Source organism: Nelumbo nucifera, chromosome 3 (assembly GCF_055504915.1).
Source record: "Nelumbo nucifera cultivar China Antique chromosome 3, China Antique-T2T, whole genome shotgun sequence".
In the NCBI taxonomy this organism is placed as follows: Eukaryota; Viridiplantae; Streptophyta; class Magnoliopsida; order Proteales; family Nelumbonaceae; genus Nelumbo; species Nelumbo nucifera.
The window spans coordinates 107,296,518-107,322,410 of record NC_142651.1 but is presented as its reverse complement, the minus strand read 5'-3'; the positions used below and the strand labels follow the sequence as shown (position 1 = coordinate 107,322,410).

Genomic DNA, 25,893 nt, shown 5'->3' with positions numbered 1-25,893 from the left:
CAATAGGAGTCGGAGATTCAACAAATCTTAACTTATGATGGTTATTTAAGGGCTGCAGAAAGCCAATGGAATGAATTTGAGCAACCTAATCACTAAAGGTGGCTCAAATGTGGTGAGTGGATGGCTGCTGGATTTTGAGAGAGCATCATGCTCCTACAGAAATGAACCCAAGAAGCTCAGATGGCTGACTAGGAACATAAAGTGAAAATTCAATGGGTACAAGGGTCAGCAAACAGTTTGGAGTAACTAGAAATTTTTTTTTTTTTTGGGTTCAATTGTAACAGAAACTTCATGGGGAGAGTAGTATCTATGCTCTCAAATGGCGTAAGGGGCCCATAATAACTGTCAATAATAGTGCTACAGGCCTGTAAATTTAACTTCAAATGGTCAAAAAAATTTCTCTATGAATTCTACTGCCATTATAACATACATGATCCTTTTATCTTGGTATTGTCTTAATATTGGTTTACTAATACTTAAATATTTTCTCCATGAATTGAAACAAAAATTAGAAATACCATATTCAATAATAAATTATTTCCTTTGAAGTAAAATCAGTATACTAATCAATTGTTCAATGAATAGGTAAGTTGACTATGTAAGACAAAGCTAACAAAAATGCATAGTTTAATGAGTACCTTCAGCAGTGGACGCAAGTAGAAACTTCCAGGGAACAAGTTATCAAAGAGGAAAAATCCACCAGCCCCAGTAACTGAATTGTTCCTATAACCATCCTCTCCACTCAATGATAGTAGAACGGAAGGAAATTGTCCTTTAGCTTCCTCATCCGAATATATATGCACTGAAATTTGACTAAGCTTCTGACAAGAGAAGGAATTAGGTCCAACTGCTTTCAAATGATAACCAGGCTGCACAACATAAGATCAATATCAGGAGCATAATTATTTGCAAGCAAAATAAAATGTATCAACCCTGTTCAGGACATTATATTTAGGGTGGGTAAAGACACACACATGGAGTAAGATATCAGAGTTTCAACTTGATAGATTAATGAAATGTGCTGACCCTGTTCAAGTGCAACCTAGATTGCTCCATACATGACACTAGTTGAGTCAACTAGAAAGAATCCCAGCAACTGCAGACTGGTATGACTGCCAACCAGCTATTTGGCATTCATCCATATTACAAAAAGGCATCAATTTAATAAAATCTATACTACATTCGAAAATGCAGTTGTCCACGTCAGATTCCTCATATTGTTCCCAACCCTTTCAGAATTGTGTTTTTGGGGTTTTTAAAATATTAATTAAATATGAGGCTATTTAAGCTCACCCACAACCAATTCAGTTAAGAAACTGAATGTAGCATGGACATCTTTTTAACACCAGCTCGTTCATTGTATGGGTCTCTTCTAGCATTAAATATAATCTGGTTAAAACTGTCATATTTAAATTAAATAGAAATAATTTATTTAGTACAATTAAATTAGTTGTCTGAAAATCCCCAGTTTAGATATGATTGAAAGAGCAGAGGAAGAATAAAAGGTTACAAGAGAAAGAAAAATATGAAACATGAAAAATTAGAATTATCTTTATTTACCAAAAGAAAACTTTGTTACTTTCTTATCTAAACTTGACCATGTTATATTTAACAAAGACAGGAAAAATATATCGTCTCCATATTACAAAGAGGAAAGCAAACTAGAGGATGACATGTTCAATTCTGCATGTACTAAGAGATTTTCATCATTATGGAACATAATCAACTTCACAGACAAAAGTAACACCATACATATAACTATTACAACTAAAAGCATTAAAAATAACTTGCTTATAAATAATCTGAGGAAATAAGAAACAGAGGTATCTTCAGTTCCTCGCAAGGCTGGTGAGCTTCTATTACTAATAACAAGGTTTAAATGCACCCAATAAGGGAAATTGATGAATAAAGCAGAGTATCATATTTCATGGACAATGATGCATCATATGCACAGTACAGAAAATGGTTCCAAAAGTTTCCAAACCTTTGAAGCTTCAAGGCTGTAACTTGTATCATCGTACAAAGGGCCACCAATAAAGAAACCATCTGCTCCTGTAGCAGTTTCCAGTGCTAATTCACCTTTCTGCAATGGGGCATTGCTACTCACTCCAGCAGCCATAATTCTGATACTGACACCAGAAAGGGGTGGGGAAACTGATCCTTCAATATACAAGCCCAAACGACCCAAAAATGGAGGAATAGTAGGTTGGCAACCATCATTAGTCACTGAGACCTATCAAAGATATTCAAGAGATGTTGAAAACCATTCTATTAGACAATATTAAAATATACTCATGGTGTGAAAAATATCAAAGCTTACAGGGTGGTTTCTGGGATAAAATAATATCCTCTTTTCTTCATCATTCCTGCAAAATCACTGCCCTAATTAGTGCAATAATAAGACCAATGACTGAGCGACAAAGGTTTAGCCTGATTTCCAGGCAAACAAAATACAATGTCAACAACCAGAACCAAGGTGTTTAATTGTACCAACACTTGAAACATTATAAGGGGCCTAGCAGATCACAATGTTAGAAACTGGAATACAATAGGAAGTAACTACAAAGTTCCATTTTCTAAACAGGAAAATTCATGAATTTTCAACAAAGAACAATAAACTGCTTTTTCCTGCTATTCTGCAATGCCAAAGAGAATTAACTTTCCTCTATAATTATACCTTCAGCAAGTAACTGGTTTCTATCATACAAGAAAACCAAATGTACAAAGCGCATAGCCCTATTAAAGGCCTAATCTTTAAAAAGAGAATGGCATACGCTATAAAAATGAACATATCCACCATGTTTAGCAAATACCATCAACCATTTCATTAGCTTATCTTGATACATTTTAGAATTAGTTTTTTATTATTATTATTTTTTTTTTTTTATGTAGGCAACTGAGCCCAAATTTGGAAAATGATTGCCTTCACAACAATTGACATTCTTATGATTGTTCAGTATTCCCGCCATTGACATTCTTATGGTTGCCTCCACAACAATAGAGGGAAAGGAGAAATCTGTGAAACAGAGGCCATTCAGGAGGCCAGAAACTTCTGAAAACTAGAATCACCAATGCCAATCAGATCCAAATTACACACCCAAAGCAATACTTGAAAGCACCTCCAAACCTGGACGAGGCTGGAATGGAGTGCACATCAAAATTCAATTTCATTAGAATCATCATCATCATCATCATCTAAGCCTTGTCCCAACTATATGGGGTTGGCTACATGAATCCTGTTTGTAGAGAGACTGGACCAAATGGGCCCTAGTATCTTTTTATTTATTACCTTCTATTATATGTACAGTTTATGTTAATGGGCCTTACCCATGTGGGTTTGTTAACCTTTTTTCATTCCTTATGTTGTTTTCAGTGTTTTAAAACGTGGACGCATGATGTGAGGCGTTCCACTACCTAGAGGCGTGAGGCGTAATTCAAAACGCAAGAGGCATAAGCCTCCCGAACACAAGGAGGCTTCCTTAAGAGGAGGGGGGTTATGAGGAGGATGAAAAGGAAGGGGGGATCTCATTTTTTCTTTATTTTTAATAAAAATCTTTTATATTAAAAAGAATAAAGATGCATAATAGTAGTTCAAAGGAGGGTGGGGGGTCTTGTCAAAGCGAAGGCGAGTGAGCGAAGCGAGCTCACTGAAGTGGAGCAAGACCCCCCCCCCCCCCCCCCCCCCCCAACTCAAAAATACAAATTGGGCTGCATCGAAAAGGGGGCGGGGGAGGGGGTCTGGGGGGCAAAGCCCCCCAGCCGAAGGGACAGGGGGCAAACCATTTTCTTTCCCCTTATCTTTTCTTCCCTTCCCTTACTTTTCTTTTCTTTCCTTTTCTCTTTTTTTCTTCTCTTTCCTTTCCTTTTCTTTTCTTTTCCTTTCCTTTCCTTCCCTTCCCTTTTTTTCTTTTTTTTTTTCTGTATTTTCATATCAGATGTGCATGAGGCGCAAGAGGCGTACGCCTCTAGCACGCCTCATGAGAAAAGCACAAGAGGCGTACGCCTCTTGCACCTGAGGCGTACGCGTCAGAGGTGCCAGCACCTCTGGCATACGCCTCAGGGCGTTCTGGGAGCGCCTCCAGGCGTACACCTCCCACGCCTTTTAAAACACTGGTTGTGTTATGAGGTAGCTGCCCCATTAAGGGCATCTTTGTAATTATGACTGTTACGATTAGATTAATAAAAAGTGACTAGGAAAAAAAGAGAGAGAACTGATCAAACTCTCTTCTCCTTCTCATCTTCTTCTTCCTCTTCTTTTCTGCTATCTTCTCTCTTTTCTTCTATTTTCAGAATAAAATATCCTCTTTCTTTTGGGTTGATTCACATCTCTGTTTTGTCATTCCATTGTATTCAGTGTCATATCCATCATTAAATTAAGGGCACTTAAATCAATTCTTATTAGTTCAAGTCTTTTTTTTTATCAATAACGGTAAATTCATTAATAAAAAATTGTTAATTACAATACAGGGGGAGGTAAACTGTCATAACTCCCCACCAGCACAAACCAAAAAATACAGATTTAGAAATGAGCCCAAAAGAAAGAACCCCTATTGACCCCTTGCTTGGCTAGACCATCTGCAAGTGAGTTAGCACTTCTCTTTACCCAACTGTGTTTCACCTCCATGTCTCTTTACCCAACTGATTAAGCAAGGTAGCCCACTCTCCACGGGCGCTTTGTCACCTAGTGTTGCCTTGACAATTAAGGAAAGGATAATGATTGTCTTAGTCCTTGAACCTTCCAGAGTATTTTGTTTCTTAGTCTGGGTCCTTTCCTCCAAAAGATTCAGAGTCTTGAAAGTCTACATTACACTTTGGAGTCTAACACTCCATGGGTTCTTGAGGAAATTTCTACATTACATTTCTTTTCTATCTCCTGTCTTATTTGACATAAATGAATAGCTAATGTACAAGATGAATGCACTTTTTGTATCAAATGTTAGTACCAAAAGCAACATGTTTTTAAAGGTATACTTGAAAAAAAAATAATTATTTTTGAAAAAAGTAACTATTATATTAATCAGAAGGGCAAAAGGAGGGGGATGTACAAACAAAATAAACAGACAGTCCTATTAAGAGACACCCCACTTAACGGGGCAAAGCGTTTGCACTATACAAAAAGGTTCTATCCACCCCAGATTTAGCCAAATGATCCGCAATTGAGTTCAGCTCCCTTGGAATCCATCTAAATTCGCAAAACAGAGAAGAAAAAACTTCAGAAATCTCAATGAGAAAGTGGCCCAATCTCCAAGGGCCCTTGTCTGGGTGGGAGGCCCAGCTAATAGCATTCCAAGAATCTCCCTCAATGAGAATAGAGTTAAGCTGTAGAGATCTAGCAGTTCTCAGACCAATCACTAATGCTCTGAGTTCAACTTCAGAAGCATCTACTGCACCAGCGGGATCACTGTAAGCCCAAATAACTGAGCCTCTCTGTTTAGAATCACTCCCCCAATGCCAGCCGCCAGAATCTGGCCAGAGATTGCTCTACAACTGCCATCAAACTTTAGTAAATAATCTAACTCAGGCCTGGGAGTGAGGAGGTGCCTTGTTTGATTGCTAACAGTGGAGGACTGTATAATCTCTATTAAAATCCTTTCAAGATCAGCATATCTGAAACCTTTGAAATGATCAGAGGAAAGGATCCAGGAAAAGGTGCACTCAAGAATTCTTTCTCTAATTGCTTCCGTCCTCGCAAACTTGTTATCAAAAACATCCCAGATACACCACATAACAACATGAGTTAAGGCTCTCCAAAAAATTTTACCTCTAGACCCCAGATTGCAAGGCCACTGATTGAAAAAGTTTGCAACCTTATTTGGGGGAACCCGATAGAAGCTATGTCCGAATACCAAATCAAGGAAGAATTGCAACAGAGAACGAGACACCTCACAATTGATTAGCAAGTGGCTAGCTGATTCACCATCCTTCATACACATAATACAGATATGAGGAGAAAGATAACGATATCCTAATCTTTTTCTTTGGATCAGATCACAAGTGTTAATGCGCTCCCAAACTGCCTCCCAGATAAAGAACGAAATTTTGAGAGGCACCACACAAGGCCAAATTCTGCTGACCAAGAAGGTAGGAGGGGTTCCCAAAGTAAGGTGGGTGAAAAAGGACTTAGAGGAAAATAGGCCATTGGGAGATAAAGACCAAATACGTTTATCAGGGAGGTGATTAGAGAGAAAAACTTCACTCAAGGAGAGAAGGGAGGAATCTTCTTGGGCTTCAAAATCAGTTAAAGCTCTATGAAAGTTGAAATTATAGGACAAACCTTGATTATCTCTGATGAGAACATTAGAAACTAAGATTTCCTTTCCAAAGCTAGACTGAAGAGGTTAGGATAGGTGACAGAGAGAGGTTGGGAGCCCCACCAAGTATCAGTCCAAAATCTGGTACAACTACCAGTTCCAATTCTGAATCTTAATAAGAGGGAGAAGAAAGGAAGGACTTGCATAATACCTTTCCAGGGGTTGGCAAAGGAAAATCTGTTTGTCACAGTGTTGCTGTCCCACCTGTTATTGTTCCTTCCATATTTACTTAATTACTTCTTATTATGGAAGCCCAGAAACTATCTTGTTCCAAGGGGAAGCGGAATAACCATTTCCCAAGAAGAGCAACATTTCTTTCTTCCAAATGTCCAAGGTCTAACCCTCCATCCTTATTCGGTTTGCAAACTATCTCCCAGTTAACTAGGTGTTCCTTTTTTCCCCTCCCTCCCAAAGGAAGTAGCTGCAATTTTTCTAGAATATATCTCACTTTGGCTGGCATTTTAAAGATGGAGAGGAAGTAAATTGGCAGGCTGGATAGGGAAGACTTGATGAGAGTAAGTCTGCCCCCTTTCGAGAGAGAATTTCTTTTTCAAGAATCCAACCTTTCCTCACATTTTTCAATCATCGGAGCCCAAAGGGAGGTAGAAGAAGGATCACCCCCCCCCCCCAAACGAAGGCTGAGATAACTGATAAGTTATAGGCCACTTCTCAACCTTACATCCAAGAATTTCTTTAAAGATGATCAACTTATCTTGGGGAACATGAATACCTACGATGCTGCTCTTGGCTAAATTGGCTCTTGAACCCACCACAGCCTCAAAGCATTTGAGAATTTTCTTCAAATTTCTGAATTATTTAACCTTACCTTCTAGGAAGAGAATTGTGTCATCAGCATAAAACAAATGAGAAATCCGAATCTTCTCTCTACCTACTAAAGCCTTTCAACAAATTACTTTTGAAGCGGATTTAAGGAGAAAGTCTAGTAAGTCTGTTATCAAGGTGAACAACAGCAGGGATAGAGGACATCATTGTCTCAATCCTCTCGAAGCCTTAAAGAATCCTTGGGGGACTCCATTGATAAGAATTGAGAAGCAAGTAGATTGAATGCATCCTTTCATCCAACTAATCCATTTATCTCCAAATCCTTTGAATCTCAAGATATTCCAAAGGCACTTCCAATCCACTCTGTCATACGCCTTTTCTAGATCAATTTTGCAAACCACCCCTTCTTTTCTTTTTTGTTTCCTATCTTCTACTACCTCATTAGCAATTAAGATCCCATCCGTAATTTGTCTGTCTCTGATGAAAGCACTTTGGGAGAAGTCCACCACATCTCCAATTACTTCCTTTAATCGATTAGCTAGAGCTTTGGCTAGGATTTTATATAGGCTGCCAAGGAGACTGATTGGCCTATAATCTTTAGTCTCAACTGTGCCAGCTTTTTTAGGAATCAGCTTAATGAAAGTATAATTATTGCCCAGATTTAATTTGGCTGATCTATGGAAATCAACAAAGACATAAATTAAGTCATGCTTGATAATATCCCAACACTCCTGATAGAAAATCAAGGAAAAACCATCAGGGCCAGGGACCTTATCTTCATCAAGACTGAACACTGACTCTTTAATTTCCTCTTCCCTAAAGTCTCTCTCAAGCCAAGATTTCTTATCTCCTGAGATCTTAGAGCCATTCCATTCTGATAACAAAGGTCTCCATCTTCTGTCAGACAAATACAGCTTCTCAAAGAAGTCAACTATTTCTTCCTTGATAATAAAAGGATCCTCTGTCTCACAATTATCCACCACCAATTTAGAAATGAAATTCTTCCTATTCCTGCCATTAGCCAAGCGGTGAAAGAATCGGGTGTTATGGTCTTCTCTTAACCAGCTCACCCTAGATCTTTGTCTCCAGTACACCTCCTCCCTCCACACTAGTTGTTCTAGGGCAGCTCGAATGTCATTTCTTTTAATTTCCCTCTCTAACTGACCATCAGTCTCTAACATCCAGATTTGCATGATATGGTAACAACTTATCTTTTTCTTCAGAAATCACTTTAAAGTTCCACTTATTCCACTCCTTCAGCTTCTTTTTGATGTATTTAAGCTTTTGACCAAACTTAACCTGCCCAACCTTCAGGGTTACATTCATCCCACCATCTGGCCACTTCATCTTTAAAGTCAGGGTGGAAAATCCAATACTTTTTTCAAATCTGAAAGGACTTTTACCCGTTTGTACTCTTTCTGTATCCAAAATTAATGGCCAATGGTGTCTTGCCATTTTGCGAGGTCAATTTGGGAATGGGCTTTGTCCCTATTTGGATGTAGTTGGAATACCCCATCAGACTTGCAAGGCCTTTTTTCCCCTTCTCTTTTCAGGTGGCGGATAAAAAGGGGAAGGACAATGTGGAGAGGACTAAGGGCTGCAGTATATTAGACACTTTGGGAAGAAAGAAACTCCAAGATATTCTCAGAAGCTCAGAGAGGAGCAGCAGATCTGAGGGCTATCATTCATATTAGGGCGGTACAGTGGCTGAAATCTTTGGAGCTCTTCACAGATTACACTGTGGATGACATGTTGAGGAAGTGGGGTGAAATTGCAAATTGCACACAGACTAAGTCAGTAATGAGTGTGGTTTGGACCCCTCCACCTAGTGGATTCATGAAACTAAACTTTGATGGGTGTAGCAGGGGAAATCCGGGACAATCGGGGATTGGGGGTGTTTTTAGGGATGAAAATGGGATCATATCTGCTATGTTCTCTGGCCCAATTGGAGTGGGTGACTCCCTTAGAGCTGAGGTCTTTGCAGTTATGGAAGGAGTACAAAAAGCTAAGGAGTTGAACATCAAGAAACTCTTAATTGAAGGGGATTCAGAGGTGGTGATAGGGTGGCTGATTAAAGATCACAATGGCTTATGGAAGTACAATAATGAGAGGAGGAAATTCAAGTGGCTGGTGCGGGAGATGGAAGTTAAGATACTTTGGGTTAAAAGATCGGCTAATTCCCTAGCGGCCGGTTTAGCTAAACAAGGGGCAGAAAGGGATTCACTTTTTTGGACTAAGCTGTAACTATAGTGTGTTTTCTTTATTTTTTTCTTTTCTTGAGGTCCTTTGTTGCTCTTGGAAGATAAGCGTGTTTGTCTTCCTATTGTAAATCTTCTTTTGATGAGTTAATGAAAGTGTTATTGATAAAAAAAAAATTATTAATAATAATAATAATAATGACCAATGGTCTGAGGTATATCCATGTCCAGTTGTCTGAAGCGTCTTAGGAAAGTGATTTTCCCAATCAGAAGAGTAAAGAAATCTATCCAGTCTACTGCAGATTGATTCAGCTTGCAAGTTTGACCAAGTAAATCTAGTATTAGATAGGGGGGATCAACTAAAGAAAGGTCCCTGATAAAACGGGAAAACCTTCACATACTTGAGGTAAGTCAACCTCCATTAGATTTCTCTAGGACAAATCTGGTGACATTGAAATCATCTCCCACGCACCAGGGGAGCTGACAATGAGCTCCTACACTTTCGAGTTCATCCCACAAGTTCTCTCTCAATCTAGGGGAGTTAGGAGGATAAACACCAGTGAATATCCAGGTGAAATCATCATACTTATTGGTGAAAAGAATAGAAAGAGAGTAGTTTCCTCTGTCAACTTCCTGTCCAGAAACTTGATTCTCATCCCAAACAATCATAAGCCCACCTGAGGCCCTAGTGGAAGCAATTGAGGACCAACGTTTACCATTAACATTCCGTATAGCCTTGATCAATCTTCTATCAACTGTCTCTTTTTGGTTTCTTGCAGAACTATTATATCCGGGTTTAATTTCTTAAGGGTGTCTTTCACTAGGCTTCTTTTGGTATCGGCCGATACGTATCATGCCAATGGCTTCTCAGCACGCCCCTACAGGGGTTGTATTGGGTCAGACCATGGTTAAGAGGGTAGCCGGGACTTAAACTGACCCCTCTGAACCGGTTTTGAAAAAAAAAAAATAACACATAAAAAAAGCACCTGTGTTGATACTTTGAACCTTGTCTCCCCTAGCCCTCGCACATTCCAAGATATGATCCTCATCATTCATCTGTTAGAGAAATCCCCACTACCTTCTTTCTACCAGCCTTACTCTGAAAACTGTTCTTCATTTCAAATCACTTTGGAGCTTCTTCAATTCTCTAACCGATTTAGGTTTTAGAGAATTGTCTTCCTCTCCCAAGAACTTCTCAGTACTCCATTTTTTTCCTTTCTTATCTACCATCAAGATTCCCAAAACCTCTACTACCTTATCTGTATCCAATTCTGATCCATTCTTAATCAAGGTGTTATCAGTCTCCTGACTCTGGGCTTCCAAGAGAGGAGTCGAGGTAGGTATGGAAGGAATAGTAACAGGAGAGCCAGAACCTGTGCCGAGATTAGGGGGGCAACCAGAAGGAAAATGACAAGGAAAACATTCAAAGGAAGGAGAGAATACAACAGAATTACGAGGGGGTGGGAGAGATAGTACCTGAAACTTGGGCCTGGAGGTCCAGAGAAGGGCTGGGATTTTGGGAACCGGCTCCTGCCTTATCAGTCAGAGAAAGAGGCTTAGTCATCTTGCTTCTGGTACTAACTGAATCTTCCAAATACAACTCTTTAATTCTGTAGCTACCGGATAGATTTGCTTCTAATTCCGTTCTGTAAGGCTCTGATGAAACATCGGAATCATCTTCTTCCTGATCCCCGAGCAACACTTCCTTGAGCTTATCTAAGTAGAGAACTGGAACTTCCTCAATTTATGCTTTTCCACTCATCTCAATGATATCTTATCACTTGGGATTTGTACTTTTTCTTTTTCTCCTTTAATGAAATTATTATTTTACTGTAAAAAAAAGATAAGGAAGAATTCAAATTGACCATGGATTAGATGGGCTTAAGGAGGAAAGGGATGGCATAGATTGGGGTCCCATCCATTCCAACTCAAACTGATAGGCCCCAGGCCCAGGACCAGAAGGACAGTCCATTAGCCAATTTTTGTCTCTCCTTGTAAGCTGTTTAAGAGTGGATGATGGGATTTTTTTTATCAGGATAATTCATGAGCCATATGTAAACATTAAGAGCTATCAGAGGGAGGCAGCCATATAATTTCTTTTCCACATATCCAGTCTCTTATCCTACTTGAATACCATGTACCAAAACCCAATCTCCATGTTACAGCCAAGGGGAGGCCCAAGATAAATAAGAACCCATCCTCTGAAGCTTCACACAAATGATAATTAGGGGTGCAACTTGGGTGGGCTCAGGTTGGGAAATTGCTTAAATTTCAATGCACCTGGCCAAAAACCCAGGCACAATGAAGTGTAAACTCTTTAAATTGGGTAGCTGCACTTTTTTTTATCAGCATAAATTGGGTACCTGCCTTGCACCTCCAATAATAATGTCTTGTATAAGCTGAAAATTGAGAAAGGGGCAAGCCCCATACAAGGCAATAAAATAGGAGACATAACAGAGAAATTCCATTCTATCCTCAAAAAGTGCTCCATAACCTCTCAATCCATTTGTTTCCTCAGAATTCTCTTTGGATTACACATTTAGGAGGTGAAATAGAGATCCAAACTTTGCTAGAAAAGGTAGGCCAAATTGCCAAAATAGAGAATGAATAAATTCTGCCAAGGAACCTTGAAGAAACATTCAAAAGTCAAACATATAAACCAACCAGGTAAAGGAACCTTAAATTAATACCCATAGAGAGAACTCGATGAATAAGCAACCCAATATACATACATCAGTTGTGCTCTTTCAGTACACCAGGACATCACTTAATAGCTTGAATAATTTCCTTAACATGCCTAACATTTTTTCAGTCAATTCAATAACCTGGCCAACAAAAATGGGTGAAGGGTAGCCACATGGAACCAACTGTTTGGGAATGGCACCTGACTACTACCTATTCTCTAAGATACCCAGATGCATATATAAGGATGCTGTATAGTGTCAGCTACTTCAATTTTTAGTGTAAATTCTGTATATGAAATCTTGTCTAGATGTGCCCTTGTCATATCTGGGTAATGTAGCTTATCACAAAGGTTCTAGTGTATGGAACATGTGCCCATGAGTGCTAACTAATATTAAACAAGAATTGCTGGACCAGTGGTCCGTTTTGGTTTCTACACAAAGACCAAATATTTATCTTCCAGATTTGGAATTTGGATGTGTTTGCAGAGATGGTGGAAGTGAGATAGCAATAGCTTACTTAAGGCTGTGAGTGAGAATGAATCCCGGGATTGAAAAGGCTACAGATTCTTAGTTCCTACTGGGATTGAAAGAATTGCAGTGGACAAGACTGTCAATGGATGAGCAATGTCCAATAGAGAAACTGGAAATTTAGACAGGTTGAGAGACCCCAGGTCTTCAATTACCAGTCCAAACATCTAATTCAGTTGGATCCTAAGATCCGCTAATCCCAGGGTTGGGGTGGGGGATCAATAGCTTATTTATATTCAGCAATACAAAGTGTTCTAGTTGTTTCAATTCTGTAATATAGTTTATTGGTCATACTCTGGGGGCTTGGTTGCCTTTCTTCCTTTCTCTGTTGGAAGATTTTTGTATCTCTTTTCTTTCTGACTGTGGTGAAATACTGAAAAAATTGAACACTTCAACCAAAAGTTACAGAGTTTTCAAGCATAATATCAACAAATTAAAGTACCTTGAATCCCGAGGAAAAAAGGTGAGCTTTTCTCCAAGATTGGCCCATATCGAGTAATCATATACAGCAAGGTCTCCTTCATCGTTTCCATTAGAGACAAGTCTGGTACTAGTAGCCTCAATAACTGTGTTGTTGTTATCCAGTACATCAACAATGATATCCTTGGGTAAATCATTTATACTGTGGTGTAAGCTGGAACCAACATGGATTTGACCTCGAAGAAGGTACTTCTCTCCTTTCAGATAGACAGGCTGCAGCAACAATTCAGAAAAGGTATGGGAAACAGAAAAATACAATATAGATCATACATACATACACATATGTAACAGATAAGCATTATACCGATGGATCCATTGTATGAAACTTCACTGAGGAGCCCCCAAAATAGATGCAAGAATCAACAAAGTGAAGCTCATGTTGTCCAGCAGATTCTACACATATCTTTTGGGATCCTTTCTGCAGCACAAATAATAAGCTCAGGATGGTAAAGCCCTTCATTATTATTACACAGATCAAAAGCCAGGAGAGCTTATTTTCAGTCAAAGAAAGAAAATCACCTTAATCTTTAAATTCAGAGGTGAGTTGTTAGGTTGATGTATGTAAGCATCAACATCATGTGTAGAAATTATATCAATCCAGTAACCTTTCTGAGTAAAGACAATCCCTTTTACACCCTCAGTTCCTACAGCCACATCAATAGAACTTTGCTCCCAGCACCATTGGTCCTCCTCAGACATGTCAAGTGAAGATACATGCTTCACCTATATGAGAGATTAATCAAAACTTGCAGTTGGAAATTTGACCAGGGGAAGTATATTAATTTATTGTGAATAAGATAGAATAAAGAATTTAGCGTTTCTTGGAGTGGGTATGAATGGACAGTCACTGCACTGGGAGGATAATCCCAAATTGAGTAAGTTTTTCATTGCTGAAGCAACACAAAGAATAACTTTACAGTGAGCAGTCCAAAAGAAAGTTCAATCCATTTTCAGATTCACTCTGTGGAAAAAATAAGGAAATTGCAACTGGAAAGAGCAAATACAACCATATTGAATTTGCACATGCTAAAGTATGAAAGGATAGAAGCTATGGGTAGGTAAGTAGGTAATTAGGTATTTTGGCATCCATCTTAATGAGTAATGATAATAACTCTTCAAAACGCAAGTTAGAGGAATAATAAGGAAAGTTTAAGTTCAGAGAAGCATGTTCTACCTCTAGCCTGTATTTGCCAGGGAAAACTTTTGGAAACATAAATACATTATTCTCATTAGTCAAGCTAACTGTCCTTTTCTCATCTACACCTTTTCCAGTTGATCTTTTAAGTGAAATGACAACAGATTCACCACATTTCTCCTTGCAGTGTACAGTTCCATGTATATCAACTTGTGCCTGCATTTCAAAAGAAAAATACGAGGACTTCAGTATTTTTCACTTCTAGAAATGTGTATTTCTGGCATGCAAATAATATTTTGGGTTAGATAGCAGGGTTGGCCTACCAAATATATACACCCTGTATTATATTCAACATTCTTGTACTAAAATCAATAAAGTTTCATTTTACTTATCAAAAACAAAAGTGTTTTTCTGACATGTAAATGAACAACAATCCATTTGAATATAAGCAAACAAAGAACTATTACAGGTATCTTCAGTGTGGTTATGCTATAACTAAACACCCACACAAGAACCAAACTCTTATGGATATATAAAATTTATGCTTGATGAATGTTTAATGACTTGGCTGTACCTGTGAAATAAGGTCCACCCTACTAGGCTCGGCCAGGCTATGATTACATAATCCAATATAACATAAAATTAAATGACTAACTGAAGAAGTAGAGTTATTATACATTGCTAGGCTTTCTAACAACTTGTATGCTCCTAACCTGGCAACCAGAACCCTAACCTAAATACAAGTCTACTGATTTCTAAAATATTTCTTTATACAATCACTCTGCACAAAACTCTGCAGATAGTACTAAATACAAGGTAAAAACGTGATGAACTGGAATAATAATCAAATAAAAGTAACATCAAGACTTTCTTGGATGGTGACAAAACTTACCTGGGAGAATTCAACATTCAATAATGGACTATTCACTGTGACATCAACATACGATGGCAAAAACAATAGTTCAGGAGCATTCTCAGGTTGGGTTGCTAATGCAGATAAACGATATTCACCAGGTGGAACCTGATACACATTGGTGTAACTTATTAGAAAAAAGTAGTTCGCAATTTCTATCATTCTATGGATAACTATAAGCATGGTGTTTGCATATTGTTTAGCCATGTCAAATTGGAAGTTCAACTATAGAACATTGCAAATTTAACTGACTTACTACTAGAGTTATTAATACTTAATGGTTATTTAAGATAACACAGCATTCAAATAAACAGCAAAAGCGAACGGTGATGATAATGATGGTAGCAATGGTTATAATTCAGTAAAGGTGAAATCCCAGATTGCTCCATCTTCTACGTGATCACATCAACACTAGTGAACTGATTCATTTTTTTATCAATAACTGCAAAATTCATTAAAAGATTAAGATAAAATACAAGGAGAGATAAAAACTCTTAAATTCCCCCATAAATTAAAAAATATTACAATTAAGCCTAAAGCAACTGATTTCTCCCCACCCCTTATTTTGCCAAAGAATCGACAAACCCATTAGCAGTTCTTTTAACCCACTAGTGAACTGATTCATGCATACACACAATCTAACAAATAAACTACAAGGTTAATAGACACTCTACAGTAAAAGATAAAAGGCTGGAAAACTGCAGAACCTTGAATGTAAAGTGGTCCAAAACAAGATTTATTCAATAATAATTATGAAATGGTTTTTTGAAGAATCCCCCCAAATAAGTGATAATAACAGCATGGATGGTGGTGATGGTAATAGAAATAATACAGTAGAATTGAATTACATGACTTCACTTTCTTTAAGATGACTAAGTAATGACCACCCCGTATATCAAGGGGCAATTATGCCTATTATTTTGTTTGAGATTCACTACAGATTTGGATATATTATTTAATTTAGGAAATTAAATTAGGCTTAATTTGTAATTAATGACCTATTTCATCTGACGGAATTGGCCCACACCATTGAAAGTCTTTACGACAAGACTTTTATTTGAATTAGTAAACTGAATAGAAAGGTTAGTATGGGTCCACATCATTTGAAGTGGGTAGTTTTTTTATAGACGGCCACATGTCTAAGTGAGTACTCTTTTTGAGAGTGCAGTAAACTACTACTACTTTTTTCTGAAATTGGAAAGAACCATTCTCTGGATACTCTTTCTTGTGAAGAAAGGTAGCCAGTTGTCTGAACTCTGAAGTAGATGCCCCTGGTTTCAGGGCTATACCGGATAAATATGTAAAACAGTATGTTTTAACAAACTATACTATAAAAGAATCTAAAATCTTATTAAACTTGGCAAGACATTTTTTAAGAAAAGGTAAAGTATTGATTGTACTCATTCAAAAAAGGCCATGTACATCAAATCTTTACAAGATATAATTTTGATCGCTCCTGCCCTGCCAGCCTTTCAAAAACAAAATGGCAAGGTCCAAATAACTTTAATGGGCAACTCCTTTGAATTGTTCTGTTGCAGCCAACCAGGAATGGGTAAAGCCCAGAATCTTCCTGATTAGATCCTCCAAGGAGCTGCTCCTATGATGGAATATTCCCTGATTCCTCTCCCTCCAGGTACACCAAGACACTGCAGCTGGAATAGTGCTCCACAATTTTCTACCCTTCTCATTCAAGCCTTTCACTTTCCAAGAGAATAAATGACCTTATAAATTCTCTGGCACACACCAAGAGATACTCAGCAGGCTACAAAAATAAGAGAAAATCTTAAACACCTCAGAGCAATGCAAAAATAAGTGGTTTGAAGTTTCTTTACTACTGCCACATAAAACACATATATCTGATTGAACTGCCAAGCTTCTTCTCAACAGAGTATTTCTTAAACATCTGTCCAGCACCACCAGCCACAGTAAGAAGGTCACCTTGGAAGGGATGTCGGGGAGCCAGACTTCTTTACGAGGGAACGCAGCATTGTGGTTATGCATCAGGCTGCCTATATAGGGACTTAACCGTGAAAGTTCCAGAACCCACCCACTTACAGGTCCTTGAATCTTCTAGATCTGGTCTTGGGGAATAACTATCAAGTAAATTGAACAACAAAGCCATCTCCTCTATCTCCCATACATTCAAGCTTCTACTAAAAGTTGGACTCCAGGTGGGTACCCCTTCAAGGAGCTCATAGGATTCAATAACTCATGCTTCTCTGTTCCCTGCCATTAAATACAAAGAAGTAAACCTGTTCGTCAAGGCAAAATTTTCACACCAGATATCTTTCCAGAATTTGATCTTATCCTTCTTCTCCACTTTCAGTCTAATACCTTGAATAAAATCATTAAAAAAAGCACTGTCAACATTTGATACCTTTTTCTAGATCCAATCAGCTCATTGGCCACCAAAACACTGTCAACATTTGATGCCCAGGCGCACACAAAAATTGGTTCTCAGCCACTACACTACTGAGAACCCTTTTCAACCTCTCTGTCAGCAACTTTGCCAATATTTTGTAAAAGCTATTCAGCAAACTTGTTGGCATGAAATCCTTAATGTTTGTGGCCCCTTCTAATTTCGGAATAAGAGAGATGAAGGTAGCATTTAAGCTCCTCCCCAGTGAAGCATTCTGATGAAAATCCTGGAAGACCCCTTTTTTCAACCAGATCCACCTCCTTAATTGCCTCTAAGCACTTTCTATTTTCTGGTTCTGAACTACCCAGCTTCTCCACTTTCCAAGACTTCAAAGTTTCCTTGACAGCTCCTATCTTCTTCACAAAGAATGAAAGAATTAGTCCCTTCAAACTGAATCCCAGACCACTTATCTTTTAAAAAATGAATTCAAATCCTCTTCCTCAAATCAAGTGTTTTCCATTTTAAAAGGTGCCTTTCTGCTCACCTGGTCCCCACACAAAGCTGGATGGGAGTGTGATCTGAAACAGACCTGGGGAGAGCCACCTGTTTCAAATTCGGAAAAAGTTCTTTCCACCCTAGGGAGACCAGAAATATGTCTAACTTCACCAATACTGAGTTTACCTGTTTATTTGTCATTTCGTCCACATGAATTGTGCCTCTGTCAGGGGCAGGTCTATAAGCTCAAAACGGCTCACAAATTCAGAAAGCTGCCTCATATCTCCAGGCCTGTTACCTCCATTTTTTTATCAATTCCTACCTCCTCAATTTCTCTCTTCCAGAAATTTAACAATGTTAAAATCCCCCCTATCACCCAAGGATGGGTAAGGAGTCCCTTGCTTCTGCTAGATCATCCCAAACCCTCGCCCTAGCTTCACTATCTATCAGACCATAGACATTTGTAATTTGACACATCGTACCCCCCTCCAAGGTTTAAAATATCAATACAGTCCGATACATCAGATAGGGCATATTGGACTTTAAAATTACACACTTTTTTTTGAAGTTTTTTTTTCAAACATGTTTAGGGGGTTCATTATAAAGCCTAGCTACCCTCTAGGTCTTAACCTGAAACTACCTGTATTTCGCATATTGGTGGGTCACTGATACAGTACATATCAGCTGATTGGGGCCGGCATGTTGCAAAATTTTGATCCTTGCCCCCCTCCAACTCCAGGATCACAAAAATAGAGAACTCCCCTATATGAGAGGACAGAAGCTTACAGTTCAAGCGATCCCAAAGAGTTACCAACCCCCTGCACTTCTTGCTGGCTTACAAACCCATCTCACTTATCCCTGTCCCTAGACACTTCTGACCACCATAGCCTCTACCATTTCTAATTTGGTTTCCTGAACAAGCAACACATCAGACCTCCTACTTTTGAGCAAATGCAGACCACCAATCTCCTCCCAGACCCCAAACTCCTAACACTGTTGATAACAATTTCAACTCCATTCACAAACACTCAGAGAAAAACTACACTCTCCCCTCCCTTCCGCCTCCTACACCTTTTCCCCTCACCCCCCCCAGAGGAACCATCCCCCTGTCCAGATTTCAGCTTTCTTATACGAAACCCCACCCTTTTTTTATGAATTATAATAAATTTATTAATTCAGAAGCAAATTTAGAGTGAGTTCATACAACATCCCAGCGAGAGGCGCGAGCTGCAGCTCCTCCTTGAACCTTACAAGTAAACTAGGAAAGAAAAGCAAGAATCACAACTGAGCCCAAAATAATTCTTCCCTATTTACCCCTTGCTTAGCTAACACATCTGACAAAGTATTTGTTGATCTCCCCACCCACTGTACAGTGACCAACATATTCCTTGTCAACCAACTAAATTTCTTCATTTCATTCTTGTAACGCCACATAGCCTCTTCAGGATTTTTCAACCAACTCACCACCACTTTGGAATCCCCCTCGATTATTAGGTGTTGTACCCCCAGCTGGTTTGCAAATTGCACCCCTTGTACAGTAGCTAAAAGTTCTGCCCTGATGGAGTCCCCAATTCCCAAGGGACCTGAGTAGAGCAACAAAATCTCTCCCTTCTCATTTCTCAAAGCACCCCCGATTCCGGATAATGCTGGATTACCCATGCTACTTCCATCAAAGTTCAACTTTAGTGAGCCTTCGAATGGAGGAGACCAGCTTGTAATTGATTTGTCCTTTAGAGATGAACACCTCGCTATTGCTGACCAATTTCTCCAAAGGTCATTAAAGGAGAATTGATGAAAGATTTCCAAGGTCTTCAGCCAAGGTATTGCCCTATTTAACACACAGTCTTTCAAATCGTGACTGCTCATTTCCTTTTCTTGAAAAATTATAATATTCCTTTCTTCCCAAAGAGTCCAAATCAAGGCAGCACGAGCACATCTCCACATAATTCTGCTGGTAGACTCCAACTACCCCCAAACAACGAAAGTAGCCAAGCCCAAAGGTCTGTAGAAAAGGAACATGATATTAATAGGTGGTAACAATCCTCACCGTGAGCTCTACAGAGGATACACCAATTAGGAGAAATACAAAGGAAAGGTCTTCTCTTTTGTAGGTTATCTAGAGTGTTTACTTTCCCATGGAATACTTCCCAACAAAACGCCATAATTTTTGGGGGAACTGGCCTGCACCAAATTTCTTTTGACGGAAAGGGTTGGTGAGTAGAAGGTTGAGAGATGGACTTGAAGAAAGAAGCACAAGTGAAGGTTCCATTGGGTCTAGGAGTCCAAACCCTCTTATCGGGCTTGGAGGGATCCAAACAAACTTGATTAAGACAACCAAGCAAAACAGAAAGAGAATCAATTTCATCATCCCTAAGTCCTCTGCGAAACCCCACCCTTCTTAGCATCCACCTTCCCTTTCTCTTCCAACCACATCTGCTCTATTCCTTCAAAGTACCTAGAAACTTCCCCAATCCCAACAACTTTGAGGTAACCCAGGAAGAAGACATCCCAGCACCTGTGACTTTCCCATTGAACCCCTCTACCCCCCATCTCCATCAAAGCCAGCCCCCTTTGCTTCTGAAACCCTCCCCACCCTGACTGAAACTGTGTACCTGAGTTTAGTGACTTCCCCTATTCTTTTGTTACTGGAATCTAGGATTGGTTTCCTCTTTGTTTGGGTACAGGTGGTCTCCTCCACCAAACAGAGTGCTTTTTCAGCCCATCTTTCCTTAGACCTAGAAAAGGAGGCAGGCTGCTTTGGAGATGTACGAAAGCAGTTATTAGTTAATTCATCAAAAAAAAAAAGCAGCAATTAGTTAAGCTTAATTTTGACCAGTGCAGCAAGATCCCATTGGATTTGGACTCTCCATAAAGGTAAAATTTGCAGCAGCCCCCAGGGATTAAAATTGGCCAAGTCTCTCAACTGCAGAAACTTAGAAGTAGAAGAAGACACAAAAGTTGTAGTTAAATGGTTGGGAAAAATTGGAGTTATTTCCAAGGCAATACAGGGAGATGATGAAAGAAATTAAGTCAGTATGCAGGGACATTTATTTCAAGACTGAGTGGATACACAGATCTGCCAATGCAGTGGCAGACGGATCAGGAAAATAAGGGGTTTCTAGAGGGGACTTGTATTGGGGGACAATAGGGCTTATCTGATGTAATTAAATGATTTTATGCAAGGATCAAGTAGCTTGCTGACCTGATTTTACTTTGTAACCTTAAATTTCTCATTTTAATAAAATGTTAAGTTACCAAGCAAAAAAAATGCATCACATAATATTATTATATGGGATACCCGCACCCATACCCATGTCTAGGTCCTCTGGGACTTGATGACATGGAGAGTTATATCCCATTCCCCATATCCATGTCCGTGTCTATACCCATATCTGGGTATAATAGAAAGCCCCAGGTTTGAAAATTACCTATCAACTAAAAAACACAGAGAATAAACCAAGTTATAACTCTAATAAGATGCTGACAAGTTAAAGGGGGTACAATCATGGATTCATAAGTACCTAATCAAGCCCAATTTAAAACTAATTTCATAACACTGCTGCCATTGGCTAACATACCTGAAAGCAAAATCTCCCATTTTCATCAACTTGTTTTACTTGAGGTTTGACATTTTCAGGTCCATGTGTCAATGCTACCTGGAATTCAATTACAAGTATGTTATTTAACTAAAAATGAGCTTCATGATCAGTGCATATAAATAACTAGTTGAGTTGCATCTGTTGACATAAAGGATGTACTAACATCACCTTAGTCCTGTAGCCTGCACAAACCATCCGAACAACACCACAAATATCATAATAGACTGCTTTAATGTTTTCAACGGAAGCCATGTTAGGCAGAACCTAAGATTTCAAAAAAGGGACGTGTGAAAAAAACAGCTACAGAAAAACTAAGATGTAAAAACTATGCATAAACAATGTTTCTTTCTTAATTCTCAGAAGATGAGGCAACTTTAGCATCTTAAAACTGCAACTGAATTCCATTAATATATTTACCAAGAAATTCTCCAAATTATTGAACTTGTAATGGTGCTTCTCAGCTACTATTTTGTATCGTTTGGATGTAACCTGCATATATTCAAAACTCAGAAAAGATTACATATAATCAAAATATGGGATATTATGACAACACTTTCCCAGCCATCACAACTTGAAACAACTAAAGATGTCAATACCATTCCTTTGCTTTTTTTTCTCAAAGAGAAGGCAACAGAATTTCATTAATAGAAAAACAAGTACATGAGATGATGCACAATAGAAGCAAAGCAAACAACAAGAGAACTCAAGCATTACACAAGCAAGGATCTCTCACTATACATAATCTCCCTATGAACTACTAGCCTTAGCTAACTTATCTGCCAAAGTGTTTAATTCCCAAGGGATCAAGGTAATAATTTTTTTTGATGAATGGATCAAGGTAATAATTGCATTCATATTCAAAAAAAAAAGGTAATAATTGCATTCGTGGCAGCCAAAATATCTCTTGCCTTAGCCAGATAGTGAGACATCCTGCAAGGGCCACCCTCTGCCTCTCCTGACCAAGTGATGATGAATTCCTGTATTTTGGGCAGGAGGCAAAGTATTTTTGTATTTTGGAACAGTAACTTCATTAATGAGTTTTCTAAAATAGAAACATAAACCCCTAGTATAGGGTGTTGAACTACAAAGCTGCCCAAAACATATTCTCCCTAACTACCCCCTGTTCTACTAAAGTATCTGCTAGCCCATTAGCTGATCTTCTTGTCCACTTAAAGCAAGCATCCACCTCCCTTGTTAAACTGTATATTTCTCTTATCAACTATCTATGCATCCAGGTTCCCAAACATCCTTATTGCACCCATCCAATTACCAATTTAGAATCCCCTTCTATTTCAATTTGGTGTAGCCCCAACTGTTTGGTGAATCTTACCCCTTAAAGCAAAGCCATGACCTCCGGTCTCAAAGAATCTCCCACTCCTATATACATAGCAATTATTCTGCCTTCTCCATCTCTGAATACACCTTGAAGCAAAGCCATGACCTCCGGTCTCAAAGAATCTTCCACTCCTATATACATAGCAATCATTCTGCCTTCTCCATCTTTGAATACACCCCCTATACCCGAAGGACCTGGATTACCTATAGAGAGACCATCAAAGTTCATCTTCATTCTTTGTTGTGTTGGCAGAGACCAAACTTCCTGTACTACCGGCTTGAAAGAAGAAGTACCTGCCACAGCACCCCAATTCCTGTATATATCTCAGCTAAGACATCTTTAAACAGATCCAGTGTTTTCAACCAGTGAATAACCTTAACCATACACCTATTATTTCCTCCTTGGATCTAAAAACTCATTCTTAAAAATCCTATTGTTTCTTCCCTCCCAAACTGACCAAAGCATAGCTGCTCTTGTAGCTCTCCACATGACCCTTCCATGCTTCTTCGATTGCCTGAAAAAATTTGGGTCAAAGAGGCCCACCACATAGAGCTATCAACCCCTGGGGCTTTAGATCTATCCATTGAGAAAACAGCATTTTTTACTTCTTGGACCTCAGAAGGCTTTTCCAAAGATTCCAGCATTTCTCTATTCCCCACCCTCCAACCCAAACCATCTAAACTTTCCCTTGGTCTACCTAGGGTATGCTTGTCTAGTCATAGTTTATTTCTACTTAAAAATTTAGAGTCATTGCCGAAGTCATTTGAGACTTGTTTAATTTTCTGAGTCAAAATTCACCAACAGCAGAATTGCAATTTACTTTTCTTGACCAACCATATAGTGTCTATTTACAAATATCTAAGTGTAAAAATATGGCTAATGAATGAATTGAGTTATTCTAATTTCTAGGTTCTTTCTTTCTCTTCCACTGGAAGTTTTCTAGCCAGCTCTATAGTCATAGAAGACCTCATGAAAGCCTTCAACAACATCTATTCAACATCCCTAAGAACAAATATTGATCAAGGTATATACTTCGATTCAACATCAGGATTGTCCTTTTATCATATTAATAGATACACCCATTCAATTCTCTTCTTCTTCTGACATCAACCTTACTCTAACAGTTTATGCAAAAAATTCTGAAGAGAAGAATGCCCACTATTCATAAATATTCCTGCTGAACAGCACCATACATGTGTTTGTATACTTTTTTTTGTTGATAAAGAGGAACTTTGTATTGATTGTGGTAAAGGAATGCTATGTACAATATAAGAGAGTCTCCCTTGTTAGCCTAACCTACACTATCTAATCCCATTTCTTACATATGCTCTGCTTCTATGAGTTGTTTTCACCATTGACCCCCTGAAACAAGTATTACCCATGTACCCGTTGTTTAGCAAGAAATCTTTTTTGATCGGTTTACTTAGCAAGAAATCTGCCAAGAGGCTTGCTGATCTAAGTACCCACTTAATAGATACAACAATTTCCCTTGCTAGTTGTTTGACTTCCCTCAAAATATGCCTGTGCTGCCAGGTTCATTGTCTATCCACCTTTAACCACCCGACTACAGTCCTGGAATTTCCTTCTACCACCACATTTCTCATGTAAATAAGTAATCTTTACCCAATCTCAACCCTTGAAGAATCTCTAGCATCTCATCCCTTGTGGAGTCACTGAATACAACAGGACCTGAATAAATAGCAACATCTCTCTGATAGTTTCTATATACTCCTCCAATTCCACTCCTTTTGAATAATGATTCTAGAGGAGGATGAAGAAGACACAATCAGCCACAATTTGAGCAATGTACTTGTATACTGCATATTAAACTAAAGTGATACCACTCTTAATTAGCACCAATTAGAAATTTCAAGAGTCAAGAGAAATTGCATAACAACAGCATAAAGTGGTATCATTCTTCATACAATTTTACCTTAACTTTTCACGGGGGGGAAAGAGAGAGAGAGAGAGAGAGCAATAACAACAATAACAACATAAAATGCTCTGTGCACATAGTTAGCATTTAGTTGCATGAAATCAATGAGCTAGTATGCTTAGAAAACTGATAAAAAAAACCATTAGCGAGGGTCTCCATTATTTTTGTTAATAATAACTTAAATTTTACGAATGCAGCATGAGTTCCATTTGCTCTACTACTATTATATAGTAGGAAAAGGAAAAACATTTAAACATCTTCAGCTTAAACTCACAAAACCAAATCAGCTTTCCTCCTTATTCCATGCACCAAAGATGCCAAACTTACAAAGAAGAATGTTATCAAACCAATCAAAGAAAGAAGCAGGATGTTATCACGTGCATACGAATATGACCAACAATATTAAATGCTCCCCATTTTATTCAAACCACTCCAATAAACAGGTTTAAAAAGAAAATAAAGGGAAGACGGGAACAATGACATGAAAGAAACAAAAGCTCTCATTGTAAAACAATAGAAAAAGCTGCTCTAAAACCAACTAGTGGAGGAATGGGCTCATAGGATATCAAGGATAATTGTAAGCCATTTGCTTTCATCTTGTCGGTTCCTGTTTGCATGCATTCTTACCTGGTCAAGCTTGTAATATCCTTGTTTATCTGTGATAGACCTTTCCTGACCATCAACTATTATTTTAACACCATCAACTCCAACACCATTTCCATCAATTACCCGGCCCCCAATAGAAAATCCAGTGACCTGCACAAAATCATAAGGATATATGATGATGCTATGATGCTACAAATAATGTTAATGGAAATCCAAAAGCATATGCAGTAATTGGTAATTGGACTTGATATTTTGTTCTTTTTTCTGTTCTTTTTTATTTCTTTATTTTTCTTTTTTCTTTTTTTTTGACTAAAAAGTTTTGTATTAAAGGAAAAGGAAAAAAAAGTGATCTTCAGACTTCATTTTTTACTGAACAAGATTAAATCAATTCTCTCATCTGGTAAAAGGATTTACATTAGTCATCTTCACAAATGCTGCTTAGACGTCCAAAAATTGTTAAGGAACAAAGTTTTTTATTGGAAACAGTAAGTTTCAATCAAAGATTAATAAAGATAGTGCAAGAGACAAGC

General features: G+C 38.4%; 1 protein-coding gene across 1 annotated transcript in view; it reads right to left on the bottom strand.

Moving 5' to 3' along the window:
- The window catches only part of LOC104598759 (Carbohydrate-binding-like fold), a 43,337-nt gene that overhangs the window by 5,156 nt on the left and 12,288 nt on the right, over window positions 1-25,893 (bottom strand). Inside the window, exons 11-22 of the mRNA XM_010260957.3 lie at window positions 25,385-25,513; window positions 21,903-21,974; window positions 21,654-21,749; window positions 21,465-21,542; window positions 15,012-15,140; window positions 14,159-14,335; window positions 13,504-13,707; window positions 13,289-13,402; window positions 12,947-13,197; window positions 2,321-2,366; window positions 1,985-2,233; window positions 639-869 (exon numbers count right to left, since the gene is read on the bottom strand). Coding sequence (XP_010259259.1) covers window positions 639-869; window positions 1,985-2,233; window positions 2,321-2,366; window positions 12,947-13,197; window positions 13,289-13,402; window positions 13,504-13,707; window positions 14,159-14,335; window positions 15,012-15,140; window positions 21,465-21,542; window positions 21,654-21,749; window positions 21,903-21,974; window positions 25,385-25,513 — 1,776 coding nt within the window. The remainder of the gene's footprint in view (window positions 1-638; window positions 870-1,984; window positions 2,234-2,320; window positions 2,367-12,946; window positions 13,198-13,288; window positions 13,403-13,503; window positions 13,708-14,158; window positions 14,336-15,011; window positions 15,141-21,464; window positions 21,543-21,653; window positions 21,750-21,902; window positions 21,975-25,384; window positions 25,514-25,893) is intronic.